We start from the raw sequence: 18,794 nt of genomic DNA, 5'->3' as shown, positions 1-18,794 counted from the left end.
TTTCGTGTCTCCAATATGATTGATTTGTTCCCCTTGCGCTCTCTTAAATTCAGGGCAATTTGGTTTTATATGTCCCTTTTGTGAACAAAAATAACAAATAATTTCCTTTCTTTTTTCGAAATTACTGTTTTTTTCCCATTTGGGGGGCTCTTTCTTATTAGCACTTTCCGATTTAGTATTGCTAGTTTTTGCCGGATCATTTCCTCCTTTCACCCATTTTTCTTTTTTGTGCGTTTTGGGGTCGTTTTGTTTTCCCTCCGATTTTTTGAAAGTACGCCGAAGGCTCTCGTAGTGATCTAACCTTTCAGCGAGGTCTGACGCCTTACGGAATTCTTCCCAGGAGTCCAAAAAGTGTTCCCTCACCTCAGCAGGGGTTCTCTTTTTTAACTGCTCCGTGAGCAATAACTCCTTTAACTCCTCGAATGTATTTGCCTCCGCGGTTTCTAGCCAATTGTCTAGATAGCTTCTTAATTCGAAGGTGAGATCTGCCCAGGAGGAACCAAACTTCCGATTATGTTCTTCAAACCTAATCCGCAATTCCACAGAATTTAGTTTGAACCTCTTCATTAACAGGCGCTTCATGTGAGGAAAATCGTCGCTTTTCTCAAGGGGTTCCTTCACAATTAGCTCTGCTACTTCCGGGGGCAACAAAGGAATAAGCTGGGAAACCCACCTCTCTTCCTCTATCTCCTCTTTCTTAGCCTGTCTCTCAAAAATTTCAAAAAATAACGAGACATCTAATTGCTTCGGGTCAAATTTTGGAACCAGATGCTTTAAATTTGATCTCCTAGAAGTATCTGTACTCGCTGACCCATTTGAACTCAAGCTAACCGTTTCTGCTGCGGTAGTTAGTTTCAGTTTATCTAGTTCAAATTGTCTTTCTTTGTCTCTTTCCCGACATTCTCTCTCTAGTTTTTCTCTTTCCCGCTCTCTCTCCCTTTCTATCTCTTCTTTCAAAAGTCTCCAAGTCGATTTTGCAAATTCTTCATCATAATCTGTAGCCCCTACAATCGCTTTAACTATGTACCGACGTGTATCTGAGTCAGACGTTTCCACGCCAAACTCCGAGGCTATCTTTCTCAGATTATCTTTTTCGATTTCAAAAAGAAAAGAACCCATTTTGCACAAATAGATTTTTAGAGCGTTCCCCTTTTATTTTTATGCAAAACCCTAATTATTACATGCAAAATCCAACAATTCACAATAACAGCATGCACATAAATATCATTCTACAGCTCTATTTCACTAGATTTAATTAACCTGAAATCTATATCATCAAAATAAATCATTAATTTATATGACTTTCCTTTCCAAACTGAATATCAAAGATCTGCAAAACAATTTTTTTGCAGTCACTCACAGAATAATTCTCACAAGAAATCTTTAGTCAAATTCTATTTTCGAAAACATTGAAAATTTTTACAAACATTAAAACCTTAATTTTTCCACCTTATACACAGTTTAAATTCTCTCTCAAAAAAAACCACAAAAGCTGCCTCATCGGTAACCAAGAAACAAAGACCGGACTCACCCTTTTCTGCGTCTTTTTCTATCATCAGTAATCCAGTAGGGGGAAAGGCACACACAAAATAACTTAGTTTCGATCAGCTCTTGGACTACTTTAGGTAAAAATAACCTTACGTTTTGAAGGGAATTATATTTCAAAAATACATTAAAAAAAATAGAAAGACCAAAGTAACATGGATCTGTTTCAATCTGTCTGAAACATGATCAGACCGCTGCCACCAAATTAGCTGTGACGTAGTGAGTCACAGAAGTAGCGTTGAAAAAAATTCAGCTTTCAATTTAACGCCAGTCACACCACGAACAAAAAAGGACTAAACCCCTTTTAAAATGGAACAAATAAAAAATTTATTTACAGAGAAAAAAAAAATAAAAAAACGATTAATCATGACAGATGGGGTTACAATTTTCTCGTGGCAAACGCAGTTGCCTCGTGGTGATCACAAAAAAAAATCACGGTTCCACATATGAAACCGGAGAATGCCTATGGGCACCTATTTCAGTGAAGTCCAAGAGCAATCTGTTTTTTCAAAAGTGTGGATCGAGGTCTTTTTCGAAGAAACGGGGCTTGTCCACTAAGCCCCCTTAAAATATCCCATTGGTGGAAACTTGGTGACGAACACTGCTACGTTGTTTTTGTAGAAGAAACCAGGGCCCGGATTCGTTGGTCGACCGGCGCCTCATTAACATGGAGCACACCTCCCCGTCTGCGGTTTTTCGGCAACGACAAAGTCGGACACCGTCCAGGGCTGTCAGGCAAACTCGTCACACCTGGTTTTAAAACTGTCCGAAGTGGTGCCAGACAGTCTAGTCCTTTATTTAGAAGCGGTATTCCAACAAAGGCACAAAGGCGTAGAAGAAGAATAGCTGTCCGTCAGTTCCACAGAGTACGGTCGGGCATCCCCGTCGCACAATGGACGCGCGGCATCAAAAAGGGCACAGGACTGAAGATGCCACAGTCATTTCCCCATTATTCGCTATTTTAATGTGATTCAATATTTATTCTCTAAATATCACCAACAATGGCCAAATTGAAACCAAAAAAAAAAAAAAAAAACTCCGCCAAATTTGTCGCCAAGTTGGCGACAAAACTTGGCGACCAAAAGACTGGCGATATATCGCCAAGTGTCCGACAAATTATAACGCCACTTGAGTTTACATCGAAATTAACAATGATTTCCCCCCAAAAAGGTGCAAAAGACCCCCTTAGGAACATCCGAAAGCAACCAAAAGGGGAGGTGCACAACTAGACCCCACTACGAGTCTATGTACCAAATTTCAACTTTCTAGGACATACCATTTTTGAGTTATGCGAGATACATACGCACATACGCACATACGCACATACACACATACGCACATACATACAGACGTCACGAGAAAAGTCGTTGTAATTACCTCGGTGATGGTCAAAATGGATATTTCGCGTGTCTATACATTCTTAGGCACTTTTCCGCATGTGGTCGAATCGAAAAAAAAACTCAACATTCATTTGGGGGTGAGCAAAACGGAAATTAAGGGCGATTTTTGAGTGAAAATTTTTTCGCGAATACAATACTTCCTTTTTTGTAAAAGGAAGTAAAAAGCAATACAAAGATTGTTTTTATGGTGTGGCATTAACAATTATAAAGCGAGAGAATTGACAATTTTCGACTTATTGTGCTGCAATTTTGAAATATGTTTGAAAAGTATATTTGGGGGTACTTGATCCTTTCAACTCAAGGAGACTTCATCCGGGATCAAATGAGGCAGTGAGAAGCAAAGGGATGCAAGTGGACATTTTTAAGTTCCGAGTAAAACGCGTATAAAGATTACGTCCTAGGTAGGTTTTCATTTTTTTTTTTTTTTTTTTTTTGAGCAATCACGATTGCTTATTGCTTTTATTTGACTGTTTTTGGCGTCCTATGATTTTATTTTCCCACCGCCACCCTCCGCACCATCAGCGTCGAAGGGCACCTCACGATGCTGCTCCTATAACGAAAGCCGTCTCCAGGTTGCATCCATGTCCTACACACAAGCGCATGCATACACAATTACACATACACACACGCGCACATACATCTACACACATACGCATACATACAGACACCTACACATACAGACAACTACTCACACATTCATGCCTGCACACAGACACAAACACATATGCCTACATCCCCCCACACACATACATCCCCCCCACACACATTCGTACACACAACTACCTACACATTTATGCCAGCACACAAACAAACACACATGCCTACACACATACACATAATTTGAATTCAAGACGTCAAAATTCAAATTAATTTTTTTTTCTAAATCATGCTGTATAGCAGCAACTACAGGTCTGCTAGTACCATCTCTTGCCCCACGACAGAGGAGGGGTTCCCCTACCATGTGTACTGGTTATCCCCAAATTTTTAATTTTGCCACTTACATCCCTTTGCTTCTCACTGCCTCAAATGTCCTTTAATAAGATTATACGCATGAGTATACGCTATTTAGTCGAAGTATTATTTCATAGAAATGCCGTCGCCATAAAAAATATAGCCTACAGCGGCACTGTAAAAAATGTGTTAGGTAGACAGTATTAATGGGTGTAATGTTACACGAATTCTGAAGTGTGTAGCATCATTGTTTTTAAAAACTCAAATTGTTGGAGAACCTTGCACTATGCTTTCAATAGAATTCATAACTCAAGCGTAAACATCAGAATCGGCTCAGAGCAGGTGAACTTTCTCGTTTTTATTTCGAAATTCGAAAATTGGAAAGCGAGACAGAACAGCACGCTAATACCCGTGACAACAAGTTACTGTTTGTTACACTAACAAGAAAAAAGTTTTCGCAAAATTCAGTTCAGTCGAGACAAATATATTTTTTAAAAATATCATAAAGAATCGATAGTTGGAATAAATTCTACATAATACAACAGTTAAATTCCAATTACATTCAAAATTAATTTTCACAAGAGGGCAAGTTTAAAAAATGGAGATTTTAAAAACATGGTTGATATAAACCCACGAAAGTACGATTCATCGCACCATCAGTGATGAAAATATCCTTTTGTAATCTTTCTGCTACTTTTATTCATTGAAGTTATATAAATTCGTGCTTTAGAAGCCAAATTTTTACTTGAATAGATTGACTTTGGTACTGTGTCTCAGTGAAAAATAAATTTATACTTAAAATAACAGTAGATATTCAGTTAGTTAAATTGAAAACTCTTTAATTGAAAATTATTTATTATTTTTAGCTAATACCGAAAATACTGGTATTCTATCCCAGCGAATACCGGTATTACGAAATTGCACAATAGCTCCAAATACCGGTATTTGGTATTCCGGTATTCCAATCACTAATTGTAATCAACTAATCATTTTGTACTTTATATTGAAAACAAGCTGATGTGTGCATCACATGACTTCCTTTTGCTCCAATTAAATGTCATTTCCCCATTACTGGCAATTTTTATGTGATTCAATAGTTTACCCTTTAAATATCACGACCAGTGGCCAAATTGAAACATATTTTTAAAAAATCGCCAAATTTGTCACCATGTTGGCGACAAAACTTGACGACCAAAAGACTGGCGATATATTGCCAAGTGTCCGCCAAATTGTAACACAACTTGAGTATCCATCGAAATGAACAATGATTCCCCCAAAAGGGGCAAAAGACCCCTTTATAAACACCCGAAAGCAACCAAAAGAGGTTGTGCTCAACTAGACTCCACAACTAGTCTACGTACCAAATTTCAACTTTCTAGGACATACCGTTCTTGAGTTATGCGACATACATATGCACATCCGCACATACGGACGACACGAGAAAAGCGTAATTAACTCGGGGAATGTCAAAATGGATATTTCGGGTGTTTATACGTTCTTATGCACTTATCCGCGTGTGGTCAGGTTGGAAAAAAAAAAAAAAAAAAAACTCAACATTCATTGGAAGGTGCGCAAAATGGAAATTAAGGTCGAATTTTGAGTGAAAATTTTTTCGCGAATACAATACTTCCTTTTTTATAAAAGGAAATAAAAATATTACTTGATCATTTAATATATCTGAAAAATTTTAAACCATAGAATAGTTAACTTGAAGTTTTAGTCTACTTACAATTAAAAACGAGTACCGAAAAGTCATAGATGAAAGCTGCTAATGTTTTTGCTAAACCTTTCAAGCAATTTCTCTGTAAGCATACAGAAAGTTCCGGTGTAACCTGGCGCAGAAATTTGTGAGACGTTACATTCCAGTTGCATTACCGTGGTGAAAACTTTCACTAGCGATGTGTAACTTCACACCAGTTATATCAGTTAAGTTCCTCCGGGGTAGTGGAGGCAGCTAAGCTGCCAGCGATTTTATGGAATAAGGATACGCAAATTTTTTCACCGTGTAGCTTTTTCATTACATATTATTTAAGGGTTTTCTAAAGATGAATTTAAAAAAAATCATTTGAATTTTGACATCTTGGATTCAAATTATGTTTTTCGCAATCACGAGTGTATGTATGTAGGTGTGAGTGTTTTTGTGTGTAGGGGGGTATGTGTGTGTGGGTTGTTGTGAGTATGTGTGGGGGGTATGTGTAGGTAGTTGTGTGTATGAGTAAATATGAGTGTGTGTATGGGTTTGTGTGTGTGTATGTGTAGGTATGAGTGTGTGTATGTGTTTGTGTGTGTGGGTGTATGTGGGGTATGTGTGTGTGTATGTGGGGTATGTGTGTGTGGGTAGTTAAGTTTATGTGTGTTTATGTGGAGGGTATGTGTATGTGTTTGTAGTTGTGTGTATGTGTAGGTGTATGTGTGTGTAGGTGTATGTGTAAGTGTAGGCAAGTAAATGACGCAACCTGCAGACGGATTTTCGCAAGAGGAGCAGCATCGTGAGGCCGATTGACGGTGGTGCTGCAGAGGGTGGCGGGGGGAAAATAAAATCATAGGACATCAAAACAGACAAGTGAGAACAATAAGCAATCGTGATTGCTAAAAAAAAAAAAAAACAGTATTTTTGACTTATCACTAAATTTTGGTTGACTTTGGGGTGGTGTTAAAGAAATTTTTCCCAAAAAAGGATAAGTTGAACTAGAAATAAGTTTAAATTCTATGAATGAAAAAATATTCCTCGTTTTAAGCGAGGTTTGCCCGTTAAAAGCGAGTTATGTTCCCATTGACTTAACATTGTACTAACCGAATTTCTTTGCTTTTTATAAGTTTCGAAATGCAATTCCTTTGCTTAACATTTTTTTTCCTTTCGTCAAACTATAACTGCATTATTTTACACAAATCAGCGAAATGTTTCAACCACCGAGACGAAACTTATTTGCGAAACACTTACCTCACTTCGGAATACGTATCCCAGAATTCCACCGATGAGTACGACGATGAAGATCATGAAGAGGATGATGAAGAACTGAAGAAGGAATCAGATGATGTAAGGACACGGAATAACATTCACATAGTGCTTTTTAAAAAATTAGTTTTAAGTCGAAAAAAAGAAAATAAAATAGGGTACGGTACCAGCAACAGACATGCTCGGGTTAATTCGATTTTCTGACCCTTTTACTATATTTAGACTTTTTCAACTATTTTTCTTTCATGCAACTACATCTAATCTAACGTTTGGCTGCTTCTGGATCCTCTGAATGAGTTCATTCTATGTATATTGGCTCCATTTCGAAAAAAGGTCCTACGCCCCAATAACAGACATCGACCATTCTGATCTGATGATATCCAGCAACAGATAGGATGAGGAAAGGATGAGTCATGGACAGAAATCCCCTTTTCTCTTGCAAAAATTCTTTATTTTTGGATCAAAAATCTCATTAAATTCAAATGAACATGAAACAGTGGCAGACCTCGTTGTAGCCATTCGTTACCTACCACCACTGCGTTGTATATATATAAAGACCAACTGACTCATAAAATTCACTCTGATAACCCTAGATGGCTGCGCCGTATTCATGGGCAACAGCAACATCCGTTTTACCCGCCTAAAATCCTTATTATTTAAATCCAAACTGACGACTGTCGGTTACTGACCGTTGTCTGTTATTGGAACCGTTACCCTACTTGCAGTTTTATACATGTTATTATTGCTATGACAACACGACAATATAGTCTCCAATTGTAAACAGTTATACAATTGGAGGTGTAATCTGGTTTAGAGGCAAAGTTGGTGAAGTTCAAGTTCCATCAGCTGAGAGTTATTCACCGTGAGGAGCATGCATTTGACCTCTTTGGTGAAGTTTAAGTTCTATCAGCAGAGGGTTACTAACCGTGAGGAGCATGCATTTGACCTCTTTGGTGAAGTTTAAGTTCTATCAGCTGAGAGTTACTCACCGTGAGGAGCATGCATTTGACCTCTTTGGTAAAGTTGGTGAAGTTTAAGTTCTATCAGCTGACAGTTACTCACCGTGAGGAGCATGCATTTGACCTCTTTAATGGCGCCAAAGCATCCCAGGAAGGATATGACGGTGACCACGACCCCGGTCGCGATCAGGATGGCGGCAGAGGTCACGTAGAGGTCGTTGCCCAGGAGACGTTCCATGAAGGACCGGTCGGCCAGGGTCCACACCCCCACGGCGAACACCGACACGCCGCCCACCTGCGGAAGGGAATTAGATATCAATAATAATTTGCCAAATGGAGAACAAAAGATTCTTTATTTCACTCAATTTCATCATGTCACAGATTTGTTAGTAACCATTTCAATACGTAAGAAATTCAACCTAAACACCCGAGCATATTTTAACTATCCTAACATCAGAGAAAGATATCAAGTCATGACATTTCATTGCAGCGACTGACAAATACACTCACTGGCCGATGAATTAAAACTCCAAGAAGAATATTTTATTGGACCGCCTTTTGCACTGATATCTGCTATGATTCGTTTACGCATTGACGCCAAGAGCGCCCAAATGCAAAATTTTAAGGGGGGGGGGGGGGCTCAAAATTTTTTCCCATGATTTATCAGAATATTTTCCATATGGAATCTGATTTCAGTACAAATTAGAGATATTAAAATTTGACGTTTTTAATAACTTATCCATCAATGGCTGGAAAAGAAATTTTTATACATTTTTGCAAAGAAAAAAGTGCTAAAAGCAAGGAAGTTCTCATTTCTAAGGGGGGGGGGGGCATGGCCCCCCTTGCGCCCCTATATGGGCGCCCTTGATTGACTCTACAAGCTTCTAGAGTGCTTTTATGTCCAGAGAATACCATGCATCGGCTATGCAGCTTTTTTAGATCTCGTAGATTAGATGGAAGAGGAGAGTTCTGTCGGACGCGTCTTTTCCACCATATCCCACACATTTTCTATGGGGGGGGGGGATCTATGCGGTGGCCAGGGAAGGTGTTGGAAATCAGACTGATGCTCAGGAAAGCAATTTTCAACACTTCCTGCACGTTGTATAGTTGCATTAACGTTCATGAAGTATCCTTGGACATCAGAATCAAAATGCCACATTGCAGGGTGCATTTGATCTGCCACTATATGTACAGTGCTGGTAAAAAAAATTGCACCACCCGTGCCGCAAAGGAAAGGAATATCATCCCGACTGAATTCAACCCACAGTCAAGTATCCCAGATGATTTAGGGATGTATTTCTGATCAAGGAGTTGGTGGGTTTCACTTCATGCAAGGAACGGTAAACGCTCAGGTGTATATTGGCATTTTGGAGGAGAAATTGCTTCCTACTATCCAGGATTAATTTACTTCAGTTCCAAACGTCATTTTCCAGGATGATTCTGCTCCGTGCCATAGAGCAAAACTGGTAAGTAACAATTTTAAAACCTTTATCCTGCCATTAGACTTAAATTGACGTGGGGTTAAGTAATTTTTTTTCTGTAAACTCACACGCAGGTCTAGAAATGGAAAAATGAACATGGGGTCAGTTCATTTTTCCATTTCTGGTCAGTTCCGGGCCCTGACCCGGAAATTACTCTGATCTACGTAAAGAATTATCGGATTCCTGCTGTTAAATGTTTATTTCATAAGTTTTGCAGAATTTCACCTACATTATTCGTTAATCGGTTGATCAAAACTTTTCACATAATCCCATTGTTGTGGAAATGCGAGGGTTTTGCAATTTTTTCTTATACCAGCACTACATATGAAGATACGGGTCTTCAACCGGTCAGTATTTAAGCCCGTGAACCTTCAGTTTTGGGTTCCGCGCCTTAGTGTGAATTGATATGGATTTGCAATTGTACAACTAAAGATCTTTACCAATCTAAACATGAATAACAATTCTATTCTATTCTATTCAAGAGTCACAACTGACTTCAACTGCATTTATGTCGAGGACTGCATACTAAGTGCCTTGCCTCCATTGTTTTTTTATATACCGATAGATGGCAGCACCATCACCGGATCGAACAGTTAATGAGAATTTAGAACTAGTCCAAGAGCTAATAGCTACCTGGTACTAGCACCCCCAGAGGTATCGTTTCACTTGGAGGACATTGAGACCACGAGCATATTTAACGTCGCCCAGTCCCCTTTAATGACGACGGTGGGTCTTCGACCAGCAAGGATCGAACCCGAGGCCCTCCGGCCCCGAGTCCAATGCCTTACCGATCGGGCTACCACGGCCCACATGAATAACATAGGAGAAATGAAACGCAGTTTGCTGCCAAAGAAGGAAAAACTCCAAAAACGTTTTCTGCTTCGATTGCCGGAAGTAGGTGGAGCTAGTTGCTAGCCTGTTGAGAAAGGGAAATGGCGACTAAACGGGAGAAAGTACTAACTCGAAGAATACCTAGTAGCCGCGTTCACAACACACTTTTCGACCCGGTAAATCCCCGCTCTGGCTCCGCAAAAAACCCGATTGAAAAATTCCCCGTTTCCATGTAAAAAGACGTTCTCCCATTACACCAGAGAAAGCGGCTTTTTACCCAGCATCCTTAGCGGCTAGTAGAGCCCCTACATATACCAGGCCGAACTGTCCGCCATTTTGGATCAAAAGTCGGAGAAATATTACCACACTAGATATGTTTTCGCTTCCTTTCAGCTTCATTTTATGTTAGCGTATTGCATTTGTGTTTGTCCCAAATTGACATTAGAACAATAGAGTCATATTTTGAAAAAAAATAAAAAAACCAATAAAACATCAAGAAATCGAAAACATTTCAGTTGGTGAAATATTACATATTCGGTTATTAGTATGATTAATGAACTTGATAATTAATTATGAAACTAGTATTACTTTAAATTTTTAATGCTCTTAGTAATATTAGTGTAACTATGTATTTTTATGTGCAAATACTATATACTTGAATTTCCAATAAAGTGAATTAGTCCTATTTTTGGCAGCATTGCATTTTTGGATCTTAGCAATTAATTTATCAACTGATTTAAAAATGTAACAGTTGTATAGTTAAAAATAAAAAAAAAGTTTTTCAAACGAAATTACTCCATAACAATAAAAATAACACCGAAAATTTATATAACAATGTTTACTGCTTTCGCACTGCCGAGTTTTAGCTTCGGATTTCCAGCAAATCGTCAATAAAATTGGTTTTTAATCTTGGGTTATTCATTTTGAAATTTAAAGAAAAAAAATCGTTTCTGTGAACTATTAGCACAGTACACTGCGGCACATTCACTTATTTTTACGATCTTAACATTCTTTCTTGCGTCTTTTAATAATTCACCCTATGGCAATGGCTCAAGAACAGACGGTCACGTTGATCCAAAATGGCGGATTCGTCGGCTCCCTAGTTATAGGGGCCTTAGCGGCTAGTAGACGAACTTGTTTCGCGTAATGCATTCCGGGTAGAAACACCGCTTTCACTCCAGAAGCTAGCAGGAGTAGAAAGATCCCACATAAAACCCGCTAATAACCAGAATGCGATGAAAAGCGGGTTTTTTCCGGGATCGAAAGTGTCCATGGAAACGGCCCTATGGTGGAATTTTATGGCACATCCGACCAAACATTTTTTTTGCATGGCTATCGGTGATGTTGTTTCGGCTAACCATCATACACGCAGCACTTTCTCCTACGTAGTCGCCATTATAATTCTTAGCTCAACTAGCTAGCGACTAGTGCTAGTTTAGACACTTGAAACCAGAAGACGCTTTTAAAGCTTTCCAATCTTTTGGAGCAAACTGCGCTTGAATTCACATGTTACTTTGTTCGTTACTGATGTTTCGAATGGTAAAGATCTTTATTAGACACGCTGTTTAATTTGGGATCCGTTTTTAATAATCCGCTGTTATTCATTACTAGAAAATCGACCGTCAAGAGGTATGACGGGTGAAAATTGCTCCTACATTTGAACGAATCAATTGCTTGTTGGGTGATAGTTTGATAGTTGAAATTGTAACCCTCACTCCACTGGATGAACCCTAAACTCCAGTACGTAGCGCTTGTTATTGACCATTTTTACGTTCCTTTATTGTCTTAAAATGAGTCTTACCAGTAAAACAGTCAAGTGACCGGATCGAGTTCAGTTCCGATTCCGAGTCACAACTGACAACAACTGTATTTATGTCGAGTACTGCATACTAAGTGCCTTGCCTCCATTATTTTTTATACCGATAGATGGCAGCACCATCACCGGATCGAACAGTTAATGAGAATTTAGAACTAGTCCAGGAGCTAATAGCTATCTGGTGCTAGCACCCTCCGAGGTATCATTTCACTTGGAGGACATTTGAGACCACGAGCATATTTAACGTCGCCTAGTCCCCTTTAATGACGACGGTGGATCTTCGACCATCGAGGTTCGAACTCAAGACCCTCCGACCGCGAATCCGACACCCTACCGATCGGGCTACCACGGCCCTTTGAGTTCAGTTCTGTCAAAATAAAGCCTCTCCTTGCACGTCAAACATTGCCAAAACATTTTATCAAATGATCATGCCGTGGTGCGAGTTTCACTGTTGATGACGTCAGCGTTACTCGATCATTCGCTATTATCTATATGAGGATATACAGGCAAACCAAAGACCTTTTAATTTTCTACTACGGGCAAATCAGTGTAGGTACCGCTAGTAAGATCAAAAGAGAGACACAGACACATTTAGCTATTAACCATCTCGTCCTTCACTCATGTTTTTCCACCGCCACTCCGTATCGACATAAATGATTCTTTTGGTCGAAATGAGGCTTCCGTTATTATTGTAAACAAGTGGTTATGACCGCTCATATCCCATAGCAACAAATCTTTCGATCCATTTGATTAACCCTAAACTGCAGTAGGTGGCGCTCATTGTTGACCCCTTTTTCGTTTCTTCATTCCCCAGAAATGGCACAGTCTTACCAGGAAAACAGTCAAGTGACCGGATCCAGTTCAGCCTCGTCGAAATAAAGCCTTTCCCTGCCATGTCAAACATTGCCAAAAAATATTATCAAATTGTCATGCCGTGGCGCAAGTTTCATTGTTGATGACGTCAGAAGCGTTACTCGATCATTGGCTATTATCTATATGAGGATCAGTGTGGTTTAACTATCCGTTGAATGAAGCAATTAATTAATTACTCGTTCCTTCTATATCCAGACTTTCCAGTTTCTACTGCACACTGAACGTCATCAAATCTTCTTCACTTATTTTTAGACGAATATGAATAAAGTTGACCTCATTCGCAGCAATAATGACACCAAACTTGTGACCAGAATACAATACATCCGAATTCGTCTTTCGTTCTGGCGATCGAACTTTCCTTATGATGTGCATATGTCGATCAAGAACGCCATGCATAAAATATTTCATTTTCTTAATGATGTTTTGACGAGGTTTGTCTTAAGTGCACAGCAGCACGACGCCTGAATGACCTATTACCTTTGTTTTCAAAGGTTATTTATTCGCAGGCAAACTAGTTTATTTTTTCCTTACTAATAGTTAGGGATAATAAAAGAATGTGTCGACTTATATAACGAGTAAATATTTTTGTGCTTGAAATTTAAATGAATGAGTTATTGATGTTTTAATACACAAAAATTATTTTGTGCATTAAAATGTTGGAAATTCATTCATTTGAAGTCGGCTTATGTTATATTATTCGTTTTTCCAAGTAGACTTCGAGCTTTTTTTTTTTTTTTGTTTGAGCAATCCCGACTGCTTATTATTCTCACTTGACTGTTTTGAATTCCTCTGCTTTTATTTTCCCACCGCCTCTCTCTGCCAGCACCGCCGCCGTCGACCGGCTCCTCACGATGCTGCTCTTCTAGCGAAAACAGTCTTCAGGTTGCATCCATATCCTACACACACACGCATGCATACACACACACACACTCACACACACATACTCACACACATACCCACATACCCACACACACACATACCCGCACACTCATGCCTGCACACACACAAACACACGCCTACACACACATACACGCCTGCACACAGACACAAACACACGCCTACACACACACATACACGCCTGCACACAGACACAAACACACGCCTACACACACTCACGCACACACACACACATGCCTGCATACAGACGCAAACACACACGCCTACATACATGCATACTAGGGTGGGCCGAAATAAGCCGAAAAAAAAATTTTTTCGAAATCAATTTTTGGATAGCACGCAAAAGTTGCGTGGTCAGCTAGTTAGCACTCACAAAAAATTTCTTGGATATTAAAAAATATCTAGCCGGCGCTATTTGACACTAAAAAACCGAAAAAAATGAGAAAAATGAAGTTTTGTTGAAATTTTTTTCAAAAAACTAAATTCCAAATATTTTGCTGGAATGCACCGAAAATGCTATATAATGAGCCATTTCGAGCCCATAAAATGTTTCATTGATTTTAATGAGCATTTAACCACTCCTTTCCGACATCAAAAATTGGATAAAAATGCAAAAATATTGCATTTTTTTAAAACCCATTGTGAAAATTATTTCTTAAATTGAAATCATAGACTAATTAATTAAATAGCACTATTAATCATAGTAATTATTATCACGCAATAATATCATACATTTTCTAGAATTACATATAAAGATAATAAAATTTTGAAAAAGAAATCTTCAAATTTGATTTATAATACCTCATGCATAATGAATATTATTTTTTGGAATAATATTGTCCCTTGTTATCGAATGATGGAAGTTCTTTCCTAGCTTGAAGTTTGTCACAAATGTATCCATCTTGTGCAGTTTCACCACGAACTTTTATTGCAGCTTCGGTTATTAGTTTCACACAACGTTTCACAGCTTCCGTGTGACAGGGAAATTTCTCGAAAGTGAACTCTGTAGGCTGTTCTTTGCACATTTCTTTCAATTGTTGGTCTTTTAGATGCATTGTAAGAGGTGGCTCTGTTGCAACACAGTTTGCCAATGAGCTAAATCAACATAACCAACGGTTTCAAAATTGAGTTTAGGACGCTTAAAAAATCGTACACCATCCGAGCTCTTCGTCTTCATATTTCTAGAGTTAAGAATGCACCTAACAGCTAATTCCCGAATGTATTTTCTTGAGTCAAACAACATTGTCAACAGTAGCTGTTCAGGATGAGCGAAATATGCATTATTTGTTACCTTATCCACTTTTCCAATAGGAATTTTTCTTACTGTCCTTTGATCAATAAGAAATTGTTTTTCTCTATCAGGGACTTTTGCTTTTTTTTCTGCAATTACACGAATATAAATCTGCGCATTTGCAGGCGCAAACATCAAAGTCGTAGCCTCTGCTTTAAATTTGCCTCGCTTTGATTGTAAAAGTTGCGTCTTTATATTCTTAGCATTTTTTGTTGCGCTATTATATTTAGAATAATGAGATAAAATCATGCCAATCACTCTTCTTATCGAAACAAGGGGAAGGGAAGCACGTCCCCAAATATCAATAACTTTTTTTGCAACTACAGCGGCCACACTTGCAAAAGATGGTTGCTTACATCCTTCTCCCTTTATTTGCATCTTAGTGATTTGGTGACATCTGATAATGTCCTCATATGTTTGAAGAAATAAAGCATCGGGAGGAGACAAATCTCTACCAGGTCCAAATAGAAAACTACTTGTTGTTGCTCTCGTTACTTTCTTTTTCGCGCGTTTCTACATAACAGTCGTGTTGTATACCAAAACAAAGATAATAATACAATGACATTCGAAATGTCCAAGACTTCAGAGGATTCACATTTTTTTAAATACTCAAGGGCTCTATTTGTCAAACATATATAAAATAGTTATAAAATAATCTTAGGAATAATAGAAGCAGTTGAGCGCCGTTTGTTATCCTGGAGAAACAATTGGAACCAAAGATTGAAAAATTAGTATCTTATGTAACTATTTTTTATTTGAGTGTGTGCATTTTTTAAAATTGGCGTACAAATGTCGCAAAAAATTGATTGAATTTTCACTTTTTTTCTAAATAACGTATTGCGTAACATTTCAGTAGTTACTTATTTTGAAACTACTTTTATTTATTTATTTATTTATTTTTATTTTATTTTATTTTATTTTTTTTTTTTCATTTTTCCCATGTGTCAGTCTTAAAGGAGCGCAGCTAAATATTCTACGAAATGTATGAAAGTCTTTGAGGATTTCAACTAATTCACTGACAGATACTTCAAATGTTTGCTGAAACTAACTTCAAACTTTTATTTTTAACCCCCCTTTCCCCCCCCCCCCCCCGTCCATTTTCTTTTCTCTTTTTTTTTTGGAAAAAGTGCATTTTTGCCCTTTTTTTCAGTTTTTCAAGGTCAAATAGCGCCGGCTAAATATTAAACAAATTTAGCGAATTTTTTTGTGGGTAATAACGGGCCCATATAGCAACTTTTCCGCACTATCCAAAAACAGATTTCCAAAAAAAGTTTTTTCGGCCCACCCTAATGCATACCCACTCACACACACACATGCCTGCACACACGCAAAAAAACACGTGATAGCGAAAAACATAAATTGAATTCAAGATGTCAAAATTCAAATTAATATTTTTCTTATGGTTGTGGAATCCAAAGATGTGTCATGCCGATTGCCTAAGGGTTGAGACTTCTGTAGTTGATATTCTGTGTATGTTATTGATTGCTCTTGATTAATTAACATACTCCGGGGATTGTCTTTATGCCAATCCCGTTTACGTCGGATCTTTGCCAAATGTTTTGCCAGAGAGGAAGAGTACACCTAACCGAATTTTGGAAAATTAAAAAAAAATTCCAAAAAGGGCTAAATTTAAATTTTGAGTCAAAAAAATGCGCTTCTTTAAATATTAACGGGAAATCCCCCCCCCCCTTTTACTTGAGCTTGATTGTTGAACATGCGTTCCTCTTTCGAGGTTGACTGTGCAACGCCGGGTAATACAACTAGTCGTTAATAAAGATGGTTAGTATTCTCTAGCAATTGAGGGAGAGAAAGAGAGAGAGATCTTTAACGATACAAATTCAAGAACTGTCATATCAGGACACGACTTGAATTCCGACGATGGTGACTTAAAACTCTAAGGCGGAGCAAAGGAGGAGAGAACCAAGATGGACAAAAATGAAAAAAAACTGGACTTACCAAAATGATGACGTTGGCGAGGAAGAGGGCATATTTGATGACTTTGGCGAATCCTTCCACCATTCTCGGCAGCTGAAACAGAGATACACATTTTACTACTATGGCGGGGGGAAAATGTGTTACGAAAGAATGATAAAAGTGCATTGAGTTCGTGAACTTCTAAGACTGTCGTTTGCTGCAAACTGAAATGTAAACGAGCGGATGTGTGCATCACATGACTTCCTTTTGCGTCAATTTAATGATAATAGTGCCGCAGAGTAAGCAAGGAAACACTTTAAATAGTTTTACCCCAAGTTTGTTGCGAACTGAAGCAAAAAAAAAAAAAACGTTTTATACTGATTAATTTCTCAATTTGAACATTTTGATGTAATTCAATGGATAACTCTCTAAATATCGCCAATAATAGCCAAAATAAAACCAGATTTACAAAAAAAAAAAAAAACGCCAAATTTGTCGCCAAATTCGCAAAAAAACTTGGCGACCGAAAGCTTGGCGAAATTCGAAATATTGCCAAATGTTTGCCAAATTATAACACAGTTGAATTTGCATTGAAATTAACAATGATTTCCCCCCAAAAAGGTGTAAAAGACCACCTTTGGAGCATCCGAATGCAACAAAAAAAGGGAGATGCTCAACTAGACCCCACCAGGAATCTACGTGCCAAATTTCAACATTCTAGGACATACCGTTTTTGAGTTATGCGAGATACATACGCACATAAGCACAAACGTACATACGCACATACATACCTACATAGAGACGTCACGAGAGAAACTCGTTGTAATTAATTCAGGGATGTCAAAATGGATATTTCGGGTGTCTATACGTTCTTAGGCATACATTCACGTGTGGTCGGGTTGAAAAAAAAAATCTCAATTTTCATTCGGGGCGAGCAAAATGGAAATTAAGGTCGATTTTTGGGGGAATATTTTTTTCGCAAATACAATACTTCCTTTACTTCGTAAAAAGATGTAAAAAGCAAAATGTGACAAAGTATAGTAAAAAAAAACAAAAAAACATTGAATTGGTCTGTAACAAATACAAGAACTAAACTGGCGAAAACTTAGTGCTTATCAAAAAGAAAAGTCTTTACAATAGCACCACTAAATTTAGAGCTGTGTTCAGAATCTGGACCCACGTTTAATCATTTATTTTGTTTAAGCTTGAATTATGATTTTGTTGTGTAGTTTACAGACACTGATATTGTGGATATATCTCTTTGTCTGGATCTTTATGACGCGCATAGCGTCTAGACCGTTCGGTAGATTTTCGTGAACTCTGGCACAAAATGAGTTCGTAGCATGAGGGTGAGCACCTCGAAGCAATTTTTCGAAAATTCGATTTTGTTCTTTTTCTATTCCAATTTTAAGAACATTTTCCCGAGCAAAATTATCATAAGATGGTCGAGTTATTCACCAAGTTCTCAGAAAGTGGAACCGTAACATGGGCAAGCCAATTGGCGAGAAATTCACCATACATTATTTGTAAGTATACAAGCGAACCAAAAGACCTTTTCATTTTCTACTACGGGCAAAGCCGTGCGGGTGCCACTAGTCAAAAAAAGTCTCTATAATTGCTTCACTAAATTTAGAGTTGTTCTTAGAACCTGAACCCTTAGTTATTTGTTCATTTTGTTTGGGATTGAATTAAAATTTTGTTGCATAGTTTACAGTCACTGTAATTGTGGATACCAGTCAAATTATTTTGCTGAGTCGTCTATAGTTAAGGCATGTTCCATCATTTGTAATGCATTTTGTTTTGCTATTTCATACCAAATCATTCAAAAGGACAACAAGCACGATATTTCTCTTAGTCAAACTAAAGTTGTTGTAGCAGAA

The 18,794-nt window shown here is 38.1% G+C and overlaps 1 protein-coding gene across 1 annotated transcript; it reads right to left on the bottom strand.

Moving 5' to 3' along the window:
* Positions 1-1,255: 1,255 nt before the first annotated feature.
* On the bottom strand, positions 1,256-17,022 carry LOC129233756 (tetraspanin-18-like). The gene is made up of 4 exons (XM_054867735.1): positions 16,957-17,022; positions 7,915-8,106; positions 6,838-6,912; positions 1,256-1,267 (listed from the first exon to the last, which is right to left on the bottom strand). The coding sequence occupies exons 1-4, from the start codon at positions 17,017-17,019 to the stop codon at positions 1,256-1,258; spliced, it is 342 nt and encodes a 113-aa protein (XP_054723710.1). The 5' UTR covers positions 17,020-17,022.
* Between the last annotated feature and the right edge of the window lie 1,772 nt (positions 17,023-18,794).

The sequence above is a fragment of the Uloborus diversus genome, unplaced genomic scaffold (assembly GCF_026930045.1).
Source record: "Uloborus diversus isolate 005 unplaced genomic scaffold, Udiv.v.3.1 scaffold_696, whole genome shotgun sequence".
Classification (NCBI taxonomy): Eukaryota; Metazoa; Arthropoda; class Arachnida; order Araneae; family Uloboridae; genus Uloborus; species Uloborus diversus.
The sequence above is the reverse complement of the archived record's forward strand: the minus strand, read 5'-3'. Positions and strand labels throughout refer to the sequence as shown.

Bases quoted from the DNA above. Each gene is read 5' to 3' on its own strand.
- LOC129233756 (XM_054867735.1), bottom strand. From the start codon at position 17,019: ATGGTGGAAGGATTCGCCAAAGTCATCAAATATGCCCTCTTCCTCGCC. The intron at 8,107-16,956 runs GTAAGTCCAGTT...TCCCTTCCGCAG, and splicing joins TCGCCAACGTCATCATTTTG to GTGGGCGGCGTGTCGGTGTT. The intron at 6,913-7,914 runs GTGAGTAACTGT...TTCCTTCTTCAG, and splicing joins TCAAATGCATGCTCCTCACG to TTCTTCATCATCCTCTTCAT.